Genomic DNA, 22,852 nt, shown 5'->3' with positions numbered 1-22,852 from the left:
AGTTCCTTTTCTAGAACCTTCACCAATTGCCAACCTCTGTAACTTCACTTCTGTCATCCTTAACCCTTCCTGTACTCAGTTCTCAGCAATTGCCTTTTTTCCCTGGATAGTAATTTGTGTTTAAATTAGAAAATTTTATTTAAACATATTTATCACTGCAGATGGGTTCACTTAGAATGTGACAAGCCAACAGATCATGAGCTGGATTCTCAGTTCAGAGAAGAGTATATCTGCATGTATTGTAAACACATAGCTGCGGAGATGAATCCGTTGCAGGCAGGTGACGGGGTGGAGATGGCCGATGTCGCTGCAGGTAAACTTGAGGGTTTTGGGGTGTTTTGTTTTTTTGTTTTGACGTTGTGCCAACCAGTCTCCAGTAAATTATTTTAGTAAAGATGAGGGAATCCTGTGTATCAGGTCCCATCTTGTTCTTAATTTACTTACTCACTTGAATTCCAGGACTGGTGTGCCATATTCCAGTCGTGTTCTTTGAACCAGCGGTGCAAATTGTCAGTGTTTGGCCACGTGACCTAGTTTGTGCTTTATAACCTAGGTTCTTTCACTCCAAATAAGTGTTCGTTTTATAAGGTCTTCCTTAAATGTTAGTTCATATCTTTTGAGCCTAAAATTTTGTTTAGGTAATTTTAGTAGTATACTGTTGTATACATAATAACAAGTTTTTTCGTGATAAAGAAAACAGACTGCTTATAGATCGTTTCTCATTTTCATCAATATGAATGACAACTTTTATAAAGTCCTGTGTAACCATCTGCCAGAGGTTTAGGTAGACACATTTTAATTACTAATGTCTTGTTTCCAAGATGCCATCTGTATACATTTGTGAAATGTCCTTTTAAAATAATATGTCAGTAACCTTTTAATTCATAATTTACATATTTTTCCATCTACACCTAAAATGTTTGTGGTTGAAAATGTAAAAATGTGAAGAATTTATGGCATTTTGGGTGACAATTTACCTTCACTATAGCAAAGTAATAATTATTTACAGAGTTAACAAAAACAGATAAACTTACTCTAACCAAAGAATAAATACCATTCTGTTAAGATTATAACAATGAGATGGAAGTTGAAGGACCCGAGGACCATATGGTATTTCCAGAACGAGCAGTTAATAAAGACATCAATGGTCAGGAGTCCACACCTGGAATTGTTCCAGACGGTAAGAATGTTTTTGGTCATGGATATAGAAGAAAATGTGCATATACGGTGAATATGTGAAATTTATTAAAAGTTTACTGTCCTAAATAAAAATGAGCCACAATGTGTAGTCACTTAGGAGATTGTTTAGGGAGGAGCTTTCTAGTAAAATAACATTAGAAGTTAATAGGGGAAAGGACGTGTATCTATAGCTTGGCTGTGATTTGGAGCTCATCATCAATACATACTTTAGGGGGCCAAGTGATTTTCATTAAAAAGCAATTTATTATTTTATCTGTCTTTAGTTATACTTGTTATACTTGTAATTACTATACTTGTAATTACTAACTAGAGCTCTTACTGATCATAAGATGGTTCATGCTGAGATAATGAAAAATTTATTGTTTTAGATTGTCTCGACGGTTCTGTTGGGGGTGTTTCAGGTATTTCAGTGATACTCAATTAAGCTTTTTGCACCATTGATAATAGCTATTACTATACCTGAGGATGTGGAATTAATGAGGCAAGGTTGGGGAGAAACTACTTATTAAATTTAATCTTGGGTTCATCTGGCAGTATGGGATTTTATGTGAAATTTTATGTTCTATAGATTGAGTATGTACATATGTAAGGCCTCAGATTGTCTGAGATTCAGTTTTGTGTTTAATAACTTCCATGAGAAGGTATATTACATAAGATGTAAAGTGAAGAAGAGTCAGACAAAGTTATCTGTAACAATAAATCTTGTCCTAGTGCATAATCAGATTCCTAATTTCGTCTCCATACCCTACTTACCAATAAATAGTAAGTGTGTTTTGTGCTTGTATTGAGAATTGGCATTTGGCAGGAGGATAAAAATCTTACTCAACTTACTTTTGAGAGAGCAGTGTTAGAGAAATTTTGAGTCCTTGCTAGAGCTGCCATAAATGTGTCATTCACAGCAGTTCCCATCCACACGGAAGAGCAGCAGAAGAGGAATCTACCAGGAGGTCTTGACACACATGGTCTTCTCGCTTCTGGTAAGTGTCCTGTCCAACTTGATTGGATTACAGCACAATGCTTTCATGACTGCTATGCAGATTCGAGTCATAATCTATTAAGTTAATTTTTCAAATGAATTATCCCAAAGGATTACTTACTACTGCTGTATACACATTACAGTAATGAAATCTTTTAGTTAAGTGATCCTTTTCTTAGAAAGAGTTGGCATTGGATTTCTAAAGGAGGTTGTATTCTCTGTGGAGTTGCTAAATCAAATATTCATTATTAAACAAGTGAAAATCAGGGGCGCCTGGGTGGCTCAGTCGGTTAAGTGGCTGCCTTTGGCTGAGGTCATGATCTCGGGGTCCTGGGATCAAGTCCCGCATTGGGCTCCGTGCTCAGCAGGGAGTGCACTTCTCCCTCTCCCTCTGCCCCCGACCCTGCCCCGGCTTGTGTGCTGTTTCTTTCTCTCTTTGTCAAATAAATAAAATCTTAAGAAAAAAATAAGTTAAGGGGTGCCTGGGTGGCTCAGTCGGTTAAGTGGCTGCCTTCGGCTCAGGTCATGATCTCAGGGTCCTGGGGTCGAGCCCTGCATCGGGCTCTCTGCTCAGCAGGGAGCCTGCTTGCCTGCTTGTGATCTCTGTCTCTCTGTCAAATAAATAAATAAAATCTTTTAAAAAAAGAGTAAGTTAAAATCATTAGAGAAGACTACTGGTAGGGGCGCCTGGGTGGCTCGGTGGGTTAAGCCTCTGCCTTCAGCTCAGGTCATGGTCCCAGGGGCCTGGGATTGAGCTCCACATCAGGCTCCTTGTTCAGTGGGGAGCCTGCTTCCCCCTCTCTCTCTGCCTGCCTTTTTGCCTACTTGTGATCTCTCTTTCTCTGTCAAATAAATAAAATATTTTTTTAAAAGAAAACTACTGATAGAACATAATAGAACTGTTTGGGATGAAGAGCATGTTTACATTTTTTACTACTTCCTGCCTAGTGTACAGAAAGAATGTACTGGTGGTCTGCATGTGTATTGCACATTTTCTTTTTTGCAGCGAGTCTTGAGGTAATTGGTCTTCTATTAACCACAATTTAGGCTTCATTTGCTGTTAGGATAATTTTTTTCACTTGAGTCACTCAAATGAATGGTACTCGTTATTTACATGTAATTTTCTGTTTTAAAAGTCTTTTTTTTTCTTTTTTTTTAAAGATTTTATTTTTTTATTTGACAGAGATCCCAAGTAGGCAGAGAGGCAGACAGGGGGTGGGGAGAAGCAGGATCCCTGCTTAGTGGAGAGCCCAATTCGGGGCTCAATCCCAGGACCCTGAGATCATGACCTGAGCCGAAGGCAGAGGCTTAACCCACTGAGCCACCCAGGCACCCCTAAGCATTCTTTTTTAATGTTGAGTATTTTTGAAGCAATTTTGTGTGTAAAAATATTTGGATTAGATCCATTATTTGATGTTTTTTTCCTTTATCCTCAACTGTAGTCTTTCAGGGAGTAGGAATAAAAAGTGGGATTTCATTTTGATATCAGGACGTAGATTAAGTGCAGTCACCACAGTAAATAGTAATGAGGAAATTAATAACTCTATCAGTGTAACTTAGAAATTACCTTCATAGTGTTTGAAATAAGAGCTTTTTATCTGGTGATCTTACCTGATAGAGCCATGTAGGACTCATGTAAATTGGATCTCTGACTGTGTTTTCAGGCACGAGAGGGTTAAAGGCTTAACACATTAGCCCCCAACTTAAAATTTACCAGTTAGTGACCTAGATATTGCTGATATCTAACTTGCTAAGCTTTGACTGTTTAATTATTGATCATGAGGAAATAACAAAGATTCTATCCAAAAAATGTATATGTTAGCAGGTACAGCTAATAAGTAACTATTTTCTATCTGTGTTCGTTACTCATTTGAGTCTGCAGAATGAGTTTCGGTTATGTCAGTGATATTTCATTTGAATTGTTTACATCTGAATGCCTGCTATTACAAAATCGTTATATATTCTAGATTAGTCTTTACTTTTTAACTTGGATACCTCATGTAACTTCACTGAGCCTCATTTTTCTAGCTGTTGAAAGAGTGTAACTTTACCTACAGAATTGTTCATCTTTTTGTAATTGTTCAAATTGTAAAACATATATGCTTAATAGAATTCTATTAGAAATTCTGTTTTAAATATTTTTAATGGAAACCACCTTAAACTCTGGGGATCCTATTAAGGTGATGTTTTTGTAGCTTTTCTGGCCTGATCTGTGACCAGTTCTAATTCATAAATCTTGGTGTATTTTGGTCTTTATTAATTTTAAATGGTTTTCTTGATAAATACTTTCTGATTCAAGTCAGGAGTTTAACCATAAGTGTGCTTTGGAAATCCCTTGTCTCTGTCCTCCCCCCTTTTCCTGCCCAAGTCTATTATTTCTAAGCCAGAAGATTTTTAGATTTTAAATTTATAAGTACATTAACATAACATATTCCAAATTTTGTAGAATCCTCCCAAGATAAAATGAATCCTGAAATGGAAAATCAGATTTCTTATGAAGTTGATAGTGAAAAAATGGAAATGTCTTCTAAAGTGATGCATGTTTGTGAAGATCGAAATGAAAACAAAATGGAAGTGACAGAAGACGTCGAAGTCCATACACACCAGATCATTGTGCAGCACGAGGACCTGCAGTTAGAGGAACCCAAACTGTCAGCGTCTGCAGAAGAATCACGGCCTCCAAAACTGACCATTGAATCTGCCACTGTTCCACCAGATGCCGTGGTGTCCCCGTGTAAGGAAGCTGTTGCTTTATGTCCTAAGGAACGGCCGGCGGTAGAAAGGGTACAAGAAGAAATGGAACAGAAACCAAGTTCTGAATCTTCTACTGCATTTACGGACTTTGAAATGGCTCCTGCAGTCGAGGGTTGTGTGAAAGATGGTTTATGCCAAGAAGACAAACCTGTAAAATTACCACCCGAGACAGAGCTGTCATTTGTGTCTGCGGCAGATGTAAGCAAGGCAAATGTGTCTTCCTCTCCACTTTCTTCAGACTTGCCTTCCCACGACATACTGCACACTTACCCTTCAGCCCTCAATGCTTCTGTTGGAAACATTCTGCCGACAACATATATCTCAGTCACTCCAAAAATCGGCATGGGTAAACCAGCTATTACCAAAAGAAAATTTTCTCCTGGTAGACCTCGGTCCAAACAGGTAGGGTGATTTTAATGATACGGACAGAAAAATCTGTTGGAGCAATTACACAAAATAAGGCGTATGTGGAACTTTGGTTTGGAGGGTTATTTTTCCTGTTACCAGGTAGAACTTAGATGTAATGTTGACCAAAGTGGCCTTTTTTTTTTTTTTTTAAAGCTATGATGAAGACTAATTTATTAAACTTAAAGTGATCTTATTCAGAATTCAACTTGGTTGGGATGTACAAATGCAACCTGTGTGATTACAGTTTCTAATAGAAAACACTTAAATTTTGAAATTCTATGCCACAGTAACAGAGCCTTAAAGAAACAGTAAAGTTTTAGGTATGTTGTAACTAACGTTTATTTTTTCCCTCTATAGTATTTGTTTATTGATATTATTCTTTGTCTAAATTTTTAACTGCTTAAGCATCAAAATTTACTAAGAGAGTTTTTCAAGGTGCATTTTCTCATTTGGATTTTTCTGTTAATTGCTAACTTTGTGACCTCTCCCCCACCCCCAAGCTAGGACTTACTTCAGTGTTTTCAAGGAAGAGTCTTAGAATTGCATTGTTGGTCCTTGGGCAGTGAGGGGAGTTCTTCCCATGACCTGGGTAGTGTGGATTCTACCCTTTAAGGTTAAGTTCCAGTTCTTTTTAGTGGAATTTAAGTGAAACTAACTAGAAAACAAAGTGAGACACTGTAGCTAAGATTCATTTATTCTACAAAATTTCTACTTTCTGTAATTGTTATAAAATGGCAAGATAATCAAACAGTGCAGTGTTTAGTCACAATGGTACTTTGAAGTTTCAAGTCTCATGATGTAAATTGCTTCCAGTGATTAAAGTTTGACATTCTAGTAGTATCGTCTTCATCTTGGTCCTCCGATTTTGGAATCTGAAGCAAAGCAGAAAAATAGAATTTTATTGTAATGTGAGAATTAGTCTCCTCTAAATTCCAGATGTAGGTTATTCCCTAAAGACAGCAAGCTAACACACCAGAGGCAAAGTAACTGCCTCGTGGGAGAGAACGGTTCCTTTGTGGCAAAGACATATGCAGTAACCTAAGACGCTCCTTCTTATAGGCCTTTCTCGAAGTATTTTCCATGATATTTATTTTATGTTCTCCCAGGAGAGGGTTTTCTTCTCAAACCAGTTCATCTCCTCCTTACTCTTGTTTTCTTTTTTTGAAATAATTGTTAAGTAACAGTTATGTGGTTTGGGCTCTGAAAAAATGTTAGCAATGAAATTTCAGTCTCAAATTTAATTTTGGTTCAGATATTTACATTCTTTTTTTTTTTTTCTCCAAAGATTTTATTTATCCATTTGACAGACAAAGATCACAAGTAGGCAGAGAGGCAGGCAGAGAGAGAGAGAGAGAGAGAGAGAGAGAGAGGAAAGCAGGCTCCCTGTTGAGCAGAGAGCCCGATGCGGGGCTCAATCCCAGGACCCTGGGATCATGACCTGAGCCGAAGGCAGAGGCTTTAACCCACTGAGCCACCCAGGCGCCCCAGATATTTACATTCTTAAAGATAATGCATCATAAATATTCTTGTCAAATTTTATTCTATAGAGACTTCTCTTCCAACTGAGAAACCATTAGGATTATTTTTCTGTTGACTTAATGTCCTAAGATCTATGTGCTTGTGAGTCTGGGTGTGTTGTTAATGTGTGTGTGTTTGAGAGCATCTTCCAGGTTTATCTCATTTTATGTGACCTGTGTCCTAACATTTGTCATCACTTCTGCCGTATTCTTTCAGTTCCCAATTCTTGTAGTATCCTACTTTCTGTTGAGTTGCCATTATCTCATTACTGCTTCATAATTTGCTGCTACTCTCATACAGAGCTAACAATCTGTTAGCTTGGTCTTAGTTGTGTGGCAGACAACCTTCACTTGGCGATGCATAGCTTGCTAATATATTGCTCTTTTTGTGGAGAGTATGACTTGGATAGAACAAGACAGCTCTTTATTTTTTATCGTTGCTGAGGTACTGAGGTCATAACTTCCAGGGAATATTCCCGTGTTTATCTTTACGTTGGAAATCCTGAAGTCTGTCACTCGGTTGTATGAATTTTTGATGTCAGGACTTCCTGTGTTATATCTTTGGTTCATGTTTATTTTGTGTATTCTTGGTAGTGGGGCCTGGATATAAAATGAGATGGATGTTTATGGCAATGATTGTGATATAAGCAAGATTCTTTGCTGTGTTCTGATTATTAACATCAGTAGTGTTTCCATATTTTGTTGAAGGTTCTCTGGTCTTTAACGGTATAGTGAAGCCTGTCCGAGCAAACGAACTGCACATTTCATTGGTTAAATTCTGTTTCACAGTCATCAAATCTTTATGTTTATTTCAACCATTTTCTAATATTATGTGAGCTTTTCTAAAGAATTCACTTAGAAATTAAATGAATACTTTAATTAGAAACAGAAAATTTGAAAGCTTTAGAATTTAAGGTGTCGGCTAATGATTGGATTATTGAAATGTTTTTTGGAGAAAGAAGTCAGCCAGTAGAAGGGTAGGCCAGTGCTGTCTAACAGAAATATAATGCAAGCCTCATAGATCTACACAAGTGGCCAAAAGGCCAAGACGCAATAGATCTAATTTAAAAATTTCTAATAGTCCCACTTAAAAGTAAAAATAAGCAGGTGAAATAAATTTTAGTGTTTTAATTTAATATTAAAAATATGTTAGCATTTAATCTTTTACATATAAGTTATATAATAAATATATATAACAAAAGTATAATTGTATAAAAATTATATGTAACTATAATACATAAAAATATGTAAAAATAATTATATTATGCATATGATAAAAGTTATTAATGCAATATTTTACATTTACTTTTCATGCTAAGTGTTCAAGATCTGGTTTCCCACTACATAATTAGAAGTCTTTTGTAGCCTCATTGACTAATGGCTATCTTACTGGACAGTGCAAGAGCAGACATTTTTAAAAACGGAAAACTTTAGTTCCAGAAGGAACTACATTTGAAAAGAAATACCAGCGGAATTAAAGAGTGATAAATTAAGAATGATGCTCTGTTTTCCCTGCTTTTAAGCACTGAAGTAGGAATAGTCCACGTCCTCCAGTTGCTCATGGGACGTATTTTTTTTTTAAGATTTTACTTATTTATTTGACAGAGAGAACGAGATCACAAGTAGGTAGAGAGGCAGGCAGAGAGAGAGGGGGAAGCAGGCTCCCCGCAGAGCAGAGAGCCCGATGCAGGGCTCGATCCCAGGACCCTGAGACCATGACCCGAGCGGAAGGCAGAGGCTTCACCCACTGAGCCCCCCAGGCGCCCCTAGGACATATTTTAATACAGATGATAAAAGTGATTTGTTGTAGCAACAACTCGTTGTGTATTTTCAATGTATATTAGATTGTCGATATAGAAGCCCTACATATGTACATATATATGTTCATGTGCTCTTACATACATACATATGAGTACATACATAAGAGTATGTGTAGTGATACTGGAGTGTGGATAGGTATATCACCGTTCTGAGTCTGACATGTCAGGACTCAGACCATGGAATCTATACAGGATTATTTTCCCTTTAGAAGAGATTAATCATTCAAGTTTAGTGTTTTATATTACACTTTTTATATGGAAGAGTTTAGGTGTTATTTATACTATGTGCTTCATGAGCTGTTTGAAGTACATCTTGGATATATGCTTCACAGCCTTACTATAGAAACAGTAACGTAAATTTTCCTGATGGTTGTGGATAGAAAAAGTTTCTTTTTCTTTTTTGTTTTCTTTCTCATTTCAGACACAGGATTTCATAAAGATAAGGGGGAAGAGTACAGACACGGTCGGAGGAGAAGGGAATTGGAGCAGTGACAGGCAGCCAGCCAGCTGGACATGGTTTCATATAAATTGTCCCAGTGAACCAGTTGGCTTTTCTTTCTTTCATCCTTTATTGAAGTTATTTTTTAATATATATTTTAGTGTTTCATTTTTTCAGTATTTTTATGGGTATATCCACTTAGGACCTTAGGTTTGGAAAAGTCATTATTGGCCAGCTGCATGTTATAATTGCCTGGGGAGCCTTAAAACCTATCAGTGCAATGACCCCACCCTGCACCAGTTAAACCAGCCCTAAAGTTGTCTTTGCCGTTAGCCCTGGAAGTAGAGTCCTGAATTAGAGCGACGTGCTACTCATTTTTACTTTTATGCATATGACTTACTTCAAGAAATGCTCTTAAAAAGCAGTGGAAAAGAGGATGGAAACATTTTTTATTTCAGCATATCAAATAACTGTGTTTTTCATTTTCTACCTATTTCTCTCATTCCAAAGTTGTATTTATCCATTTTAATTTGGAAATTCTGAGATAATAGAAATCTCAGCTCATCCTCTGTTATTTATCCTATTTGTATCACTTTCTTTTATGGAAAAATATTGGATATAATCACATGACTGTGCTCTGCTTCAGACACTTGTGTACTGCGTGCTTTCATGAGAGTATTGAAAGAAGTTTGTTAAACCTAGGAAATATGTTTTATTGAAATATTTAATATTTCAGTGAAATTTCATAAAAGTGAACATAAAGACTCAACTATATTTTGAAAACTTTCAAATTCTGGGAATTTTTTCATTTTTGATTTTAGCTCTCTGTTTTTTGTTGCTGAAATCTTATATATGGAAAACTTAGAGATTTCCATTAAGTTCTGAGACTGAAATTTATTGAGGTGTTCTCAGAAAGTGAAATTTCTTCAGTATATGAAGTTCCCAAGGATAGTACTCTATTAGATCATAACCACTTTTCCATTACATTGTGAGGTGGATATTTTATTTTTTATTAATTTAACTAATTTTATTACAAGCCATAGAATTTTATAACATTCTTGTCTACTGCAATAGCATTTTGAATGAAATGTTTTGAGTTAACAAATCAGTTTCATAATCTATTCCTGTGAGAGAAAAACAAACCTCCTGGGCAGTGAGCTGTAGAGGATTGTAGTTTTATTAATAATTAATCGCAAGTAAGCACTTTCTTTTTTAAAATAGTGGACACCATTTCTGGCTTGTAAACAAATCCTTTAGTAAGAGGCACTGTTGATTTTTTTGATTTTTTTTTTTAAGGTTAACAAAAGGCATATCTATAAATCATACTGTCCAAATAAGGAGAAGTTTAGTTCTTATTAAATTATTTCATATCCAGCTTTTAATTAAAATGTTTGGATTTTTGAGGCATTGCTTGCTATAACACATATGCGATGGCATTCACTAAAGGGAAAGAAATTACTCTATGTAGTTTTAATTGTCCCTTCTTGGATACCTATTTGGTAAGGTAAAACCTATATTTCTGATACTTTGTCTTAGAAGCTATTGAGGGTTTCATTAGTAAACAGATATTCTGTTTTCTCTGTGGAGAATAAAGGGTGCACTGTAGTTGCCCAGATTATTTTCCACTTATATTCTTTTTTTTTTTTTTAAAGATTTTATTTATTTATTTGAGAGAGAATGAGTGAGAGAGAGCATGAGAGAGGAGAAGGTCAGAGGGAGAAGCAGACTCCCCAAGGAGCTGGGAGCCCGATGCGGGACTCGATCCTGGAAGTCCAGGATCATGACCCGAGCTGAAGGCAGTTGCGCAACCAACTGAGCCACCCAGGCGCCCCTCCACTTATATTCTTCTAGTCTAAATACTATGCTGCCTTTTTAAAAAGTGACTTTTAAGAAGTATTTTGTATTGTTTACATCAGTTTTTACTGTAATCATACCGGGAAGGATTGGCTAATACAGATTTAGCATGCGCATTTCCATAGTGCAGTTACTTGGATTCAGATCCTTATTTTCCATTATTGTTTGTGTGACACCAAGCACGTTACCTCGCCAACTGTCTTGTTTCTTCATCAGTAAAACTACATCATATGGTTGATGTTGGAATTTAATAGTAACACATACACAGCACCTGACCCATAGCAAGTGGTAGTAGTGCCCTGCTTGCTTTCTTGAATTGCAGAATAATGCAGATATTCTGTGAAAATGACGGCTCGAGGAGACAATAATCTGTATTAAACGTAGCTCTGGAGAACCAATCAGATCGACTGATACTTATTTGTACTGAAATGTGCCAACAAAAATATAGGCCTTGGGTGGGTCGGACACTGGTCTCAGTAAATACGGTATGTAGTAGGTTTCTTGAGTTCAAAGCCAAGTAATGGCTGCACTGATGTTGGAACTGAACAGCCTATTAATTATACTCTGTGTGATATGTGCTGCTGGAGAGGAAACCCCAGGTACTATGGAGAAGCAGAGGCGCGAGAGGAGACTCAGCTCAGGCTTGTGTGCGGTGCCGCTGAAGTCCAGGAAACACTGCTCTCAATCACTGAGAAGCTGTGGTCTTAAACCTAAAAGATATCTAGCCCTTTCAGTTGGCGAGCTGCAAACACATACAGATCAGAAGCGTCCCTTTCCTCTTGGTTTCCTTGTGCCTATTGTGGTATTTCTGAAGCCATCACCAAAACCATTGCTAGCACCAGCCAGATTCACATTCCTAAATTATTGAAGGCTAAAGCTGGTAACAGCTGTTTTTGTACTTTCATAGCATCTTATCAAAGCACTGTCAAGGACTAAATTTCTTGTTCCATTTGATGTTGAACTCAGCTTTGTATATGAGGTGTTATGTACCGAAGGTGTGTGTACCGAAAAGGAATCACAGATGCTTAGGTTTATTGTTTCTCTTGCTGGTTGTCCTCTCTGCTCTCCATCGTTCTCGCTTTCTCTAAATCAGACTCACCCTTCAGTAGCAGCCTTGGTTTCACAGAGCGTGTTGGGAGAGAGGGGGAAGGGAAGCAGGCCCCCCGCCGAGCAGAAAGCCCAGATGCGGGGCTCGATCCCAGGACCCTAGGATAGTGACCTGAGCCGAAAGCAGAGGCTTTAACCCCCTGAGATCCCAGGACCTGGGATCATGACCTGAGCTGAAGGCAGAGGCTTTAACCCCCTGAGCCACCCAGGTGCCCCAGCTTAGTATCAACTTTAAACAGGTTTTGGGGTCAGTCATTATTGTTAGGATCTAATTGAATCTCAACCATACAGGTTTTTGTGTTTTTTTTTTTTAAGTTTCTGTAGGATTTGATAGCAAGTTACTTCTCCTTAGCTGTCTTCACAGCTTAGTTTCCTGATGGCTACATTTTGAACCCTTTCGCTTATAATTCATTTTGTAACAGTGCATTGGATGGATTAGTAATTTTTTTTTAAAGGTGAGGAAATTCAGGAATGTAGGCTATATCTAATGGGGGAATTAGTATGTTTCATAGTATAATGCTTATTGATGCATTTATGCATCTAAGAAAAATGCCCAGTGGAAAAATATAGGCATTCAGTGAGCATTGAATAGAGTGTTTAACAGTGAACAGAAGGAATAGTCTCCTCAAGCTTCTAGTCCAGTGGGAACAAATAAATACAAATGTAGTAAGTATAAATTTAAGTGTAACAGCAGTATAAACCTGTTTCAGGAGACAGAGAAGTTGACCTCTGAATTGTCTGTGTAAATTCTTTTTCATCAAAGCTGAGATCTGTAGGATAATTTATAACTGCAGTTGGCAGTTATAGCTGTATTTTAGTTTTAAGGTTTAAAGAATATATTAGGTAATTTCTTCATTGTCAAAACATCTAAGTATGATCATAATTTTTCTCCAGTTCCTATAAAATTGCACACAATCTATCTTCCAGTGTCTTATGATAATATACTTATTAAAATTCATAATGTAATTACCCAAGCTTTTATTATATAAGTTCTTCATAGCAGTTGAATGGTTTTCTAATTATTCCTGAAATGGCATCCAAACATTCTTGATCTATGGAGCCCTTCATTTTGTTCATCCATGTTCTATGAAGTGTAAATGTTTTTAAAATGAGACACAGTTTTGGCATCAAAGCTAACTTTTAAATTATGGTGAATATCATGTTATCTGAGAGTATAGCTTTTTATAGTATGTTTTAAGAGCCGTCTGCTGACATAACATTAAATGATCCATCAAAGGGAATTTTACACAGTAGCCAAATATTATCAGAGAAAAGCCAATGGGAACATTGAGAGAACTAAATTTAGATAACTCTTGCCCCCATTCTCTACCAGTAAATAATCAGAAACAGTAAAACATACGACCCCAAATTTCAATCAGTGATAAGATGCAAAACAAGTTGTAAGGTAGAGGACAGTGCAGCTGGAGCGCTGAAGGAAAGGCCTCTTTGAGGAGAAGTGTCCCAGCCCATGGTGAAGAATCAGAAGAAGAACCATCCGCTGGAGGGTCGCCATTGCTCTGAGTCCGTCCGCCCCCGAGTGGCCAAGAGCTTGGCATGTTTGAAGGAACCCAGGGTAGCTGGGGCATAACAGTCAAGAGGTGGCCACAAGATGAGGTTGGAAAGAGGCACCAGGAAAGGTTTGCAGTCAAGTAAGTGCACTGGAAGGGTTTGAAGCAATGGAGTGTCTTGCTTGATCGGATTTCCAGTTTTTGCAAAGTCCCTCTGGCTGCCGTGCAGAGAAGGGCTTGAGGGAGATGCTGGGTAGGGAGAATCGGGGAGAGCAGCTGGCTGGGAGATTGAATATACTGATTTACTGATGGTTTGGACTGAAGGAGTGGCAGGGGAGAATGATGAGGGAAAAGAACAGACCGGAGGACTCCCCATTTTCTGACCTGAGGTCTGGAACCCATTTCTAAAGATGGGGAAGATGGTGAGATGGAACTGAGGGAGGGAGTGATTTTAGATGTGGTAAACCTGAGAGGTCTGGTGTGACAGAATGGACGTGCTAAGGAGGAAGCTGAAACCCATGCTAACTTCTGCAAGAAATTGTGGGAACTGGAAATGTGAATCGGGGAGACAGCAACATCCAAGATGGTGTTTACAGCCCGCATGATAGATCATACCACTTGGGAAGAGACTACAGAGAGGGGAAGATTGTCCCGGCCTCAGCCCTGGGAAGCACTGCGGCTTTGGAGGTCAGGTAGTGGAAGAGGACAGAAGGGTCAGCTAGGAAGGGCAGAGAAACTTCCACAGGTGTGCTGCCTTGAACCCATCAGAACTGTATGGAGGAGTTGACAGTTCGAGTACAGTAAGAATAGAGAAAGGACTTCTGGCAGCATAAAGGTTACCCAAAGACCCTGGATGCAGCAGGAAAGAAACAGAGGTGTAGAGGCAAGTTGATCTGATACTGGGAAGCGAGGTAATTCACCTGTCCGTAAACTCAGGATCGCCATTCACTGAGCTTGAGTGTAGGTTAATTAAAAGTGAAACCAGTCTCTTCCTTATGAGTATTTTTTTTTTCTCAAAATACTGTTACTGCATTAACTATCCACTCCCAAAGGGTAGTCAAACTCTTATTTTGGTTGGTTATTTAAATTCCTGGTGGTAGTTTTATGTGATTAATAGGCTACTGCTTGTTTGAGAATATTCTAGAAACCTGGTAAGTACTCTGTTTCTTAAGTTTGGGTCATTTAATTGGTAAAAGTTATAGCATGTGTTTTGGAATTGCCTAATTCAAAATAGGTTTTTTATTGCTGGACATTTGTGTTTTTCTTTAAAATGTTATCTTTGTGGAGTAGACTTTTTTATTTAGGCTCCTTAACATCGTCATCAGATTAGTACAGGGTTTTGCTGAATGTGGTTATTAAGAAGTAAAATGTCTTATTTTCATTTGAACTATTTTAATAAGGTACTGTCTCTTGTATAAATAACCAAGTATCTTAGGCATTTTAATTTGCAAATTTAGGACAATTTGCTTTAACATTTTTCACTGTACAAATTAGCCCTTGAATGTAATGTAAGGATAATGGTCCCTAAATAAAAATAAAAACCAAAACTACCACTCGTGGTTCCTGCAAGGAGGAGTGGTTAGACCCTGGGATTATAACGGATAACTGCATCTTAAGATTGCAAAGTGACTTTCCATAGTTTGAAGCGAATGTGTCTGTCGATGGCTCGTTTCCGATTGCATTTGCTTGCCCGCTGCAGCAGGTGAACTTAAGGTTCGCTAAGGTTATTTCTCTTTTCCAGAGAGTGATAGTTGTTAGAATAAACTAATCCCCAAGTAGTTTCTTATATATAAGCGTTAATTCTTAGAATTTAATTGACTTATATGTTTTGGTTCTACAATTACAGTTCACGAGTCAATAACGTTGATGTCCTATAACCCTGATTCTTGATATGTTTCATTGCGCTGATGTTTCCATCTGAATAAAATATTCAATGTAAATTGTAGCTGCAAACATTTGAGCATAAAGCCATTGTAAGCTGTAAGCTTCCTTTCCCTATCTTGAAGCAATTTGTCCTAAATTTCCATACGTCTGCATTTGTTTTTGCTGATCTCAAATTCCTCAGTTGCCGGCTTTGACCTTTTACGTTGCTGAGTTTTATACATCTATTTTCTCACCTGCCATATCCTAGGGGGCTTGGAGTACCCATAATACAGTGAGCCCACCTTCCTGGTCCCCAGACATTTCAGAAGGTCGGGAAATTTTTAAACCCCGGCAACTTCCTGGCAGTGCCATTTGGAGCATCAAAGTGGTAAATAAAATTGCATTTACATTCATATATCATTTCTTTCTGGTTGGTTTTGTCCAAGTAGAAGTTAAGAATTAAGACTTTCTTTTCTACAATAAATAGTGCAGATTCCAGAGCCACTTTTTTAATCTAAAAATTTTAGTATGAAGAGTCAACATGCTTGCACTTAAAAATCTGGATTAGGAGGAAATTATATTGCAATTTTCCATGACTGATTTTAAGTGTGCATTTTTAGTAACTTCTTTTTATGGTTGCTTCCTTTTATGTTGTAATTAACAGTGTTTCTGTGGGGGAAAATCCTTGTTGCACAGGCTATAAAGTAATTTAGGACTTGCTCATTCATGATAATCATAAAATTTTGTTGCTTAGAAAAGAACAAAAGAAAACTGCACTAATCTGTTATGTGCTAATGGAGAAGGAATACCAGAATTGCAGCAGATTTCACTGTCTGTGTTAATAGCCTCACAATTATAGGGCCTCTCTCTCATGTCATTGATGGAGGACTCTGCTAGTTCTTGAAGTAAGTTATGTAGTCTGATGCATTTTAGAGGGTAAACAATAATGTGAAAAGTATTAGTCGTCTGAGAAGTTAAAATATTTTACTACCTAGAGAAGATAATTTTCTTCATCTTCTATATTTAATATTCTGGAGTAAGGCTGTTTATTTTAGACTAATCAGGGATTTCAAAGGAGTTCTAGATTCTACTCTCCTATTTCTGTCACTATTAGAACTCTTCCAGCTCACTCTGATACGCAAGGTGTTGAAAGTAGAGATCATTGTTTTAAGAGTATAAAAGATGTTTTGACAATTTTATAGCAAATACCACCAATTTTTACTTACTCTCACCTGTGTCCTTAGTTGCTGGGAGGAAAATAGATTATTATAGTCCTGATTTAATAATTGACTTAACTTTAAAAAAAAAGTCTTTCATACTTATCAATGGCAAAACTACCCAGTTCAATCCTCCCTGTCCCTTGTTCAGAAAAGCACAAGAGATCTAAAAGAAGAGCAGTTTAAGAGAGCAAGGAGAGGCAATTTGTAATTATTAACGCTGAAGAGAAAAAAGATTACCCCCTTTTTGTTTCTGTGTATCTGTTTTTATGCTCATATTATAATCATAAATTATCAACCTGGGAACTGTTGTGCTAAGTAGGTAATGAGTTCAGCATTTCAAACTACAACAAAAATGATACCACTTGAAAATGTGACATATTATTTAAGTTATTATGGAAAAAGCAGGAATTTCCTGATTATTTAAATTTTAGATACACAGAATATTAAAAGTAAGTATTGATGTCAGACTTTTTCAGGAATTAATACATAATTTTGGGTATAAACAAGAAAACAATAGCAAATAACCCTAATATTTATTTGTTAAAATATCAGAGAATTTAATCTATATCCTATAGAATATTTTTGTGTGGTGGGTAAAAATTCAGATCAGTTATTTGCATTTCAAGTAAAATTATTATCCAGATGAGTTAAAGCAGTCTGTTTACCTTTTTATTAGCTTTCCTATAAACTTTAAATACATTATTCTCTAAATACTGTGGTTCATACAGTATACAGGTTCATACAGATAACTATTGAATAGTAGGGAATTTGACAAATTTAAGACAGAAAAACACTGTTATACACTAGCAAAAATTAGCTTTCCTGCACTGTAGTAGCCATGTGGAATACTGCTGAAGAATGTGGACCCCGGAGCCCGAGCTGCGAGCTCTAGATTTTTGGACGAGTCACCTTTTTTTTTTTTTTTAAGATTTTATTTATTCTTTTGACAGAGAGAGAGAGAGATCACAAGTAGACAGAGAGACAGGCAGAGAGGCGGTGGAAGCAGGCTCGCTGCTCAGTAGGGCAGACGTGGGGCTCATGAAGTGGGGCTCGTCCCAGGACCTTGGGATCATGACCTGAGCTGAAGGCAGCGGCCTAACCCACTGAGCCACCCAGGTGCCCCGACAAGTTACTTTTTTTTTATCCCTCAGTGCATTTATCTCTAAAATGGGGTTAATAAAATAGTACTGACCTTATGAGATAGTTACAAGTGAAAGTGCTTAGACTAGCATACAGCCCTTGGTCAGTGTATGTCAGCTGTTGCTGTAATTGCTGAGAGAACGGTTAGCGGGCGAGTCCTGGTACCTGCTCTGTATTGAATACAAATTGGATGGGGTTAGCGGATGTTGAGCCACACAGGATGTAGGATTAGGAGAGGGAAAAACAAGGCCAAGGTTTGCTGGTACAGGGCATTCACAAAAACAGACCCAACATTTGATTCTGAGATCATAGGCATCTTGTGTTTATACTTAAGTTGCATAATACATGTTGAAAGATAAAAATAAGCCTGGTCTCTTAATATTTATCATCTAATCAGAATAAGAGAGAAGCAAGTATTTGTGTAACCTTTAATAAAATGTTTTATCTCACATTGGATTTAAAGTTCTTTTGGACTTTTGCAGAATGCTGATTTTTCCTTATCTGTTATGTAGGGCCGCGGGTCAGGATTTCCCGGGAAGCGGAGACCCCGTGGTGCAGGATTGTCAGGACGAGGTGGCAGAGGCAGGTCAAAACTGAAAAGTGGAATCGGGGCAGTTGTGTTACCTGGGGTAAGGCTCATTTCTCATATCCTTTATCTCTGCTATAATCCTTAATTTGTTGACTGGTGATGATCTCATTTGTAAAATTACTACATTTTAAGAGTCATAGAAATAAGCCAGAATTTTTATTTTACTCTCTCTCTACTACTTTTTTTTTAACTTTTAAAATTTTCTTAATATTTTATATTTCCCATCTTCTTTCTCTTTTCTTACTTCCTCTTTCACTCTCATCTTTGTATAGCAACCATTCCTGAAAATAAATATGTAACGTATTTCCTCCTTTATTTTTTTATAAAAGCAAACTCCTGTTATATTATTGTTTATTTGAAAAAATTAAGTTGATGGTTTAAGTTCTTTTATTATAATATGGCTCACAGAAGAAACTAGAGCTATTGCAGATTACTACATACTTTAAAAATGGTGAAGATTTTATGACTGTCTGATATATTTTAATTCAATATTGCTAAGTATTTGCTCATTGGCATGTATATGAGGCTTTATTTAAGTGTGTACTGAAAAAAATCTATAATCGGCAAAGAGTGGCAAATATTTCATGTGGTAACTTTACTGTTTTACCAAAATCTTGTTTTTCAAATTCTAATCATCATTTTAAGTTCAGGAGGTAAGTAGACAAGTACACAGTTTGTGCCACAGTTCGTGTATCTGTTTACCTATTAAAGGATATTGTAGTTGTTTCCATTTTTTGGCTATTAAAAAAGCTGCCAAAAAAGCCCCCTGCTATGAACTTCTGTGTTTAGGTCTGTATGTGGACATATGCTTTGTTTCCCCATGAATGAATATCTACGAGTGGCATGGCTGGATACATGGTGGGTGTGTACTTAGCTTTTTAAGGAGAGGCTGCTTTCCAAGCAGGGTGTGACGTGTTGTGTTGGCAAGAGTGCAGGAGATTCCTTTTCCTCCGTATTCTCACCTGAGCTCGCTTTGGTTAACCTTCCTTTCAGCCACGGCAGCAGGTACGTTAGGAATATCTCATTTGCATTTCTCTCATGACTAAAGATGTTGGTCACATTTTTAGGTGCTCATTCATGTATTTTTTTGATAAAGTCACTCTTCAGATATTTAGTGCATTTCAAAAATTTGAAAAGTTTTTTAACTTGCTCAGTTTTGTGTTTTCTTTTTTAATTTTTTTATTTTAATAAACATATAATGTATTTTTATCCCCAGGGGTACAGGTCTGTGAATCGTCAGGTTTACACATTTCACAGCACTCATCATAGCCCATACCCTCCCCAATGTCCATTTCCCCCCACCACCCTCTCCCATCCCCCCTCCCCCCCCCCCGCAACCCTCAGTCTGTTTCTTGAGATTGAGTCTTTTATGGTTTGTCTCCCTCCCAATCCCATCTTTTCATATTTTCTTTTCCTACCTCCCCCCAACCCCCCCGCCTTGCATCTCCACGTCCTCATATCAAAGAGATCATATGATAGAGTTTTGTGTTTTCTTTATGTATTCTCATCATGGTAAAGAACTTGATTGGTACAACAAAGCTTTAATTTTGATGAAGTCCCATTTATTAATTTTTTTCTTTTATGATTGTGCTTTTGGTGTCTGAGAAATAATTGCATAACCCAAATTTACATCTTCCAGATATTTCATGGTTTTAGGTGTTACGTTTAGCTATAGGATCCAGTTTAAGCTAATTTTCATGTATGATATGAATATAGATCAAAGATCATATTTTGAATACCCAGTTGTTTGAACACCATTCTCTGAATCACCTTTATTACCATTCCTCACCATTAGTTATCTGTATGTTTGTGGATCTGAGTATACTGTGTTACACTGTTGATCCGTTTCTCCATCTTTAGGCTAATACTGCACTATGTTGAATATATTTACTTTACTATTGAAATCAGACAATTAGTTTTCCTGTTTTTTTTTTTTTTAAACACTTTTTCAGATTTGTTTTGGCTGTCCTAAATCCTTCATGTTTCTATGTGAATTTTACCATGGGCTTGTCAGTTTCTGCAAATAAGCCTGCCAGGATTGATTGGGTTTGCATTCAAACTATAGATCAGTTTGGGGGAAGTTGATGTTTTAACTGTGAAGAGTCTTTCAATCCATGAACATTGTGTATCTCTCTGTTTTCTTTTTAAATTGTCTCAGTGATATTCTTTAGTTTACAACATAAATGTCTTTTGCATTATTTCTCAGATTTCTCTCCAGGTTTTCTGTATTTTTTATGCTATTGTAAATGGCAGTATTGTCTCAATTTCAGATTGTAGTTGTCTGTTGCTAGGATCCAGGAATACTCATTTTTGTGTATTGCATTCTACAGCCTTATTAAACTGTTGTATTACCTACTTCTTTATTTGTAGAACCCATTGAGTTTTCTACACTTAAAACGCTTATGATCATGTTGTTTGCAGATAAAGTTTTATGTCTGTTTAATCTGGAGGTTTTCATTTCTGTTCTTTATTGCACTTGCTATAATCTTCAATACAGTGTTGGATAGAAGTGATAAGGTAACCTTGTCTTCTTTCCTGTCTTGAGGAGAGAAAACATTTATCTTTCATCATTGAGTACAGTGTTAGCTCTAGTTTTTTTGTTTTTTTTTTTTTAAGATTTATTTATTTGAGTGAGCGAGAGGGAGAGTGTGTATGCACTCTCCCTCTTGCGTGTGGGGGGAGAGGCGGAGGGAAATGGAGAGAGAGAACCTCAAGCAGACTCCCTGCTAAGTGCAGAGCCTAGCATGGGTGATCTCATGATCATAAGATCATGACCTGAGCCAAAATCAAGAGTCAGAGGCTTAACTGATTAAGCCACCCAGATATCCCTTGTTTTTTTTAAATAGACATCCTAATCAGTTTGAGGAAGCTCCTTTCCATTCATAAGTTGCTGAGATGTTTTTTAATCAGGTGTAGCTGTTGGATTTTGTCAAATGCTTTTTCTGCATTAATAGCTTTTTTATTGATATGGTGAAGTATATCGATTGGCTTTTTTTGTATGCTAAAGCAGCCCGTGTTGTGATAAACTATACTTGGTCATGATGTTTTTTCTTTTTTGTATATTGTTGGGTTCAAATGGCTAAACTATAAGAAGTCTATAGATATGTCTATGTCTATAGACTTCTTTTGTCTATATTCACAAGGGTATTGGTTGGTCTCTAGTCTTATTTTCTTACAATTTCTTTGTTTTTGGTATTAGCAAAATGTTGGCTTCCTTGAGTAAATTGGGAAATAGGATTTCCCTTCTGTTTTCTGGAAGAGTTGTGTGGTTATTGGAAACATTCTTCCTTATAGTATTTATATAGAATCATTAGTGAAGCCATTTTGCCCTGGCGTTTTCTTTGTGAAAAGATTTTTTTTAAAGTTTTTATTTTAATCACCCCGTGTTTACCAGTGACAAGTGCATTCCTTAATCTTCATCACCCATTTCACCTATCCCCCACTTCACTCCCCCCTGGTAACCATTAGTTTGTTTTCTATAGTTCAGATCTGTTTCTTACTTTATCTCTCTTTTTCCCCCTTTGCTCATTTGTTTTATTTCTTATATTCCACGTATGTGCGAAACCATATGGGATTTATTTATGACTTATTTCACTTAGCATTATATTCTGTAGCTCCATCCATGTCTTTGCAAATGGCAAGATTTCATTCTTTTTTATGCCTGAATACTATTCTATTGTATATACATACACCACATCTTTTTTATCCGTTCATCAGTCACTGGATACGTGGGCTGCTTCTGTATCTTGGCTGTTGTATATAGTGCTGCAGTAAGCATTGGGGTGCATGTATCCTTTTGAATTCGTATTCTTGTATTCTTTGGGTAAATACCCAGTAGTGCAATTGCTGGATTCTAGGGTAGTTCTGTTAACTTTTTGCGGAATCTCCATACTGTTTTTCACAGTGGCTGTACCAGTTTGCTTTCCTACCAACAGTGCAAGACAATTCCTTTTTCTCTATCCTCACCAGTATCTATTGGTGGTTGTGTTTTTGATGTTAACCATTCTGACAGACGTGAGGTGATCTCTCAGTGTAGTTTTGATTTGCATTTCCCTGATGGTAAGTGATGATGAACATCTTTTCATGTACCTGTTGGCTCTCTGGATGTCTTTGGAGAAATGTCTGTTCATGTCCTCTGCCCATTTTTAAATTTGATTATTTGTTTTTTTTTGGTGTTGACTTCTATCTGTTCTTTATTTATTTAGGGTACTAATCCTTTATTGGCTATGTTATTAGTAAATACCTGCTTCGGTTCTGTAGGTTGCTTTTTAGTTTTGTGGATTGTTTCCTTTGCTGTGCAGATGCTTTTTATTTTGATGTAGTCCCAATTGTTTGTTTTTGCTTTTGTTTCCTTTGTCTCAGGGGACCTATCTAGAAAAATGTAGCTGTGGCCGAGAAGTTACTGCCTATGTTCTTTTCTAGGATCTTTATGGTTTCAGGTCTCACATTTAGATCCA

At 37.0% G+C, this 22,852-nt stretch overlaps 1 protein-coding gene across 10 annotated transcripts in view; it reads left to right on the top strand.

The window, feature by feature from the left end:
- The window catches only part of KMT2C (lysine methyltransferase 2C), a 273,727-nt gene that overhangs the window by 166,836 nt on the left and 84,039 nt on the right, over window positions 1-22,852 (top strand). For 9 of the 10 annotated variants that reach the window (XM_080818342.1, XM_080818351.1, XM_080818346.1 and 6 more), the window contains 6 exons: window positions 162-313; window positions 1,067-1,180; window positions 2,100-2,177; window positions 4,623-5,332; window positions 15,715-15,834; window positions 18,319-18,435. In XM_080818342.1, coding sequence (XP_080674468.1) covers window positions 162-313; window positions 1,067-1,180; window positions 2,100-2,177; window positions 4,623-5,332; window positions 15,715-15,834; window positions 18,319-18,435 — 1,291 coding nt within the window. The remainder of the gene's footprint in view (window positions 1-161; window positions 314-1,066; window positions 1,181-2,099; window positions 2,178-4,622; window positions 5,333-15,714; window positions 15,835-18,318; window positions 18,436-22,852) is intronic. The other variant, XM_080818343.1, reaches the window with a different exon arrangement.

This window comes from Martes martes (genome assembly GCF_963455335.1).
Source record: "Martes martes genome assembly, chromosome: 11".
NCBI classification, from domain to species: domain Eukaryota; kingdom Metazoa; phylum Chordata; class Mammalia; order Carnivora; family Mustelidae; genus Martes; species Martes martes.
Note: the sequence above shows the minus strand (reverse complement) of the source record. Positions and strands in the feature narration are given on the sequence as shown.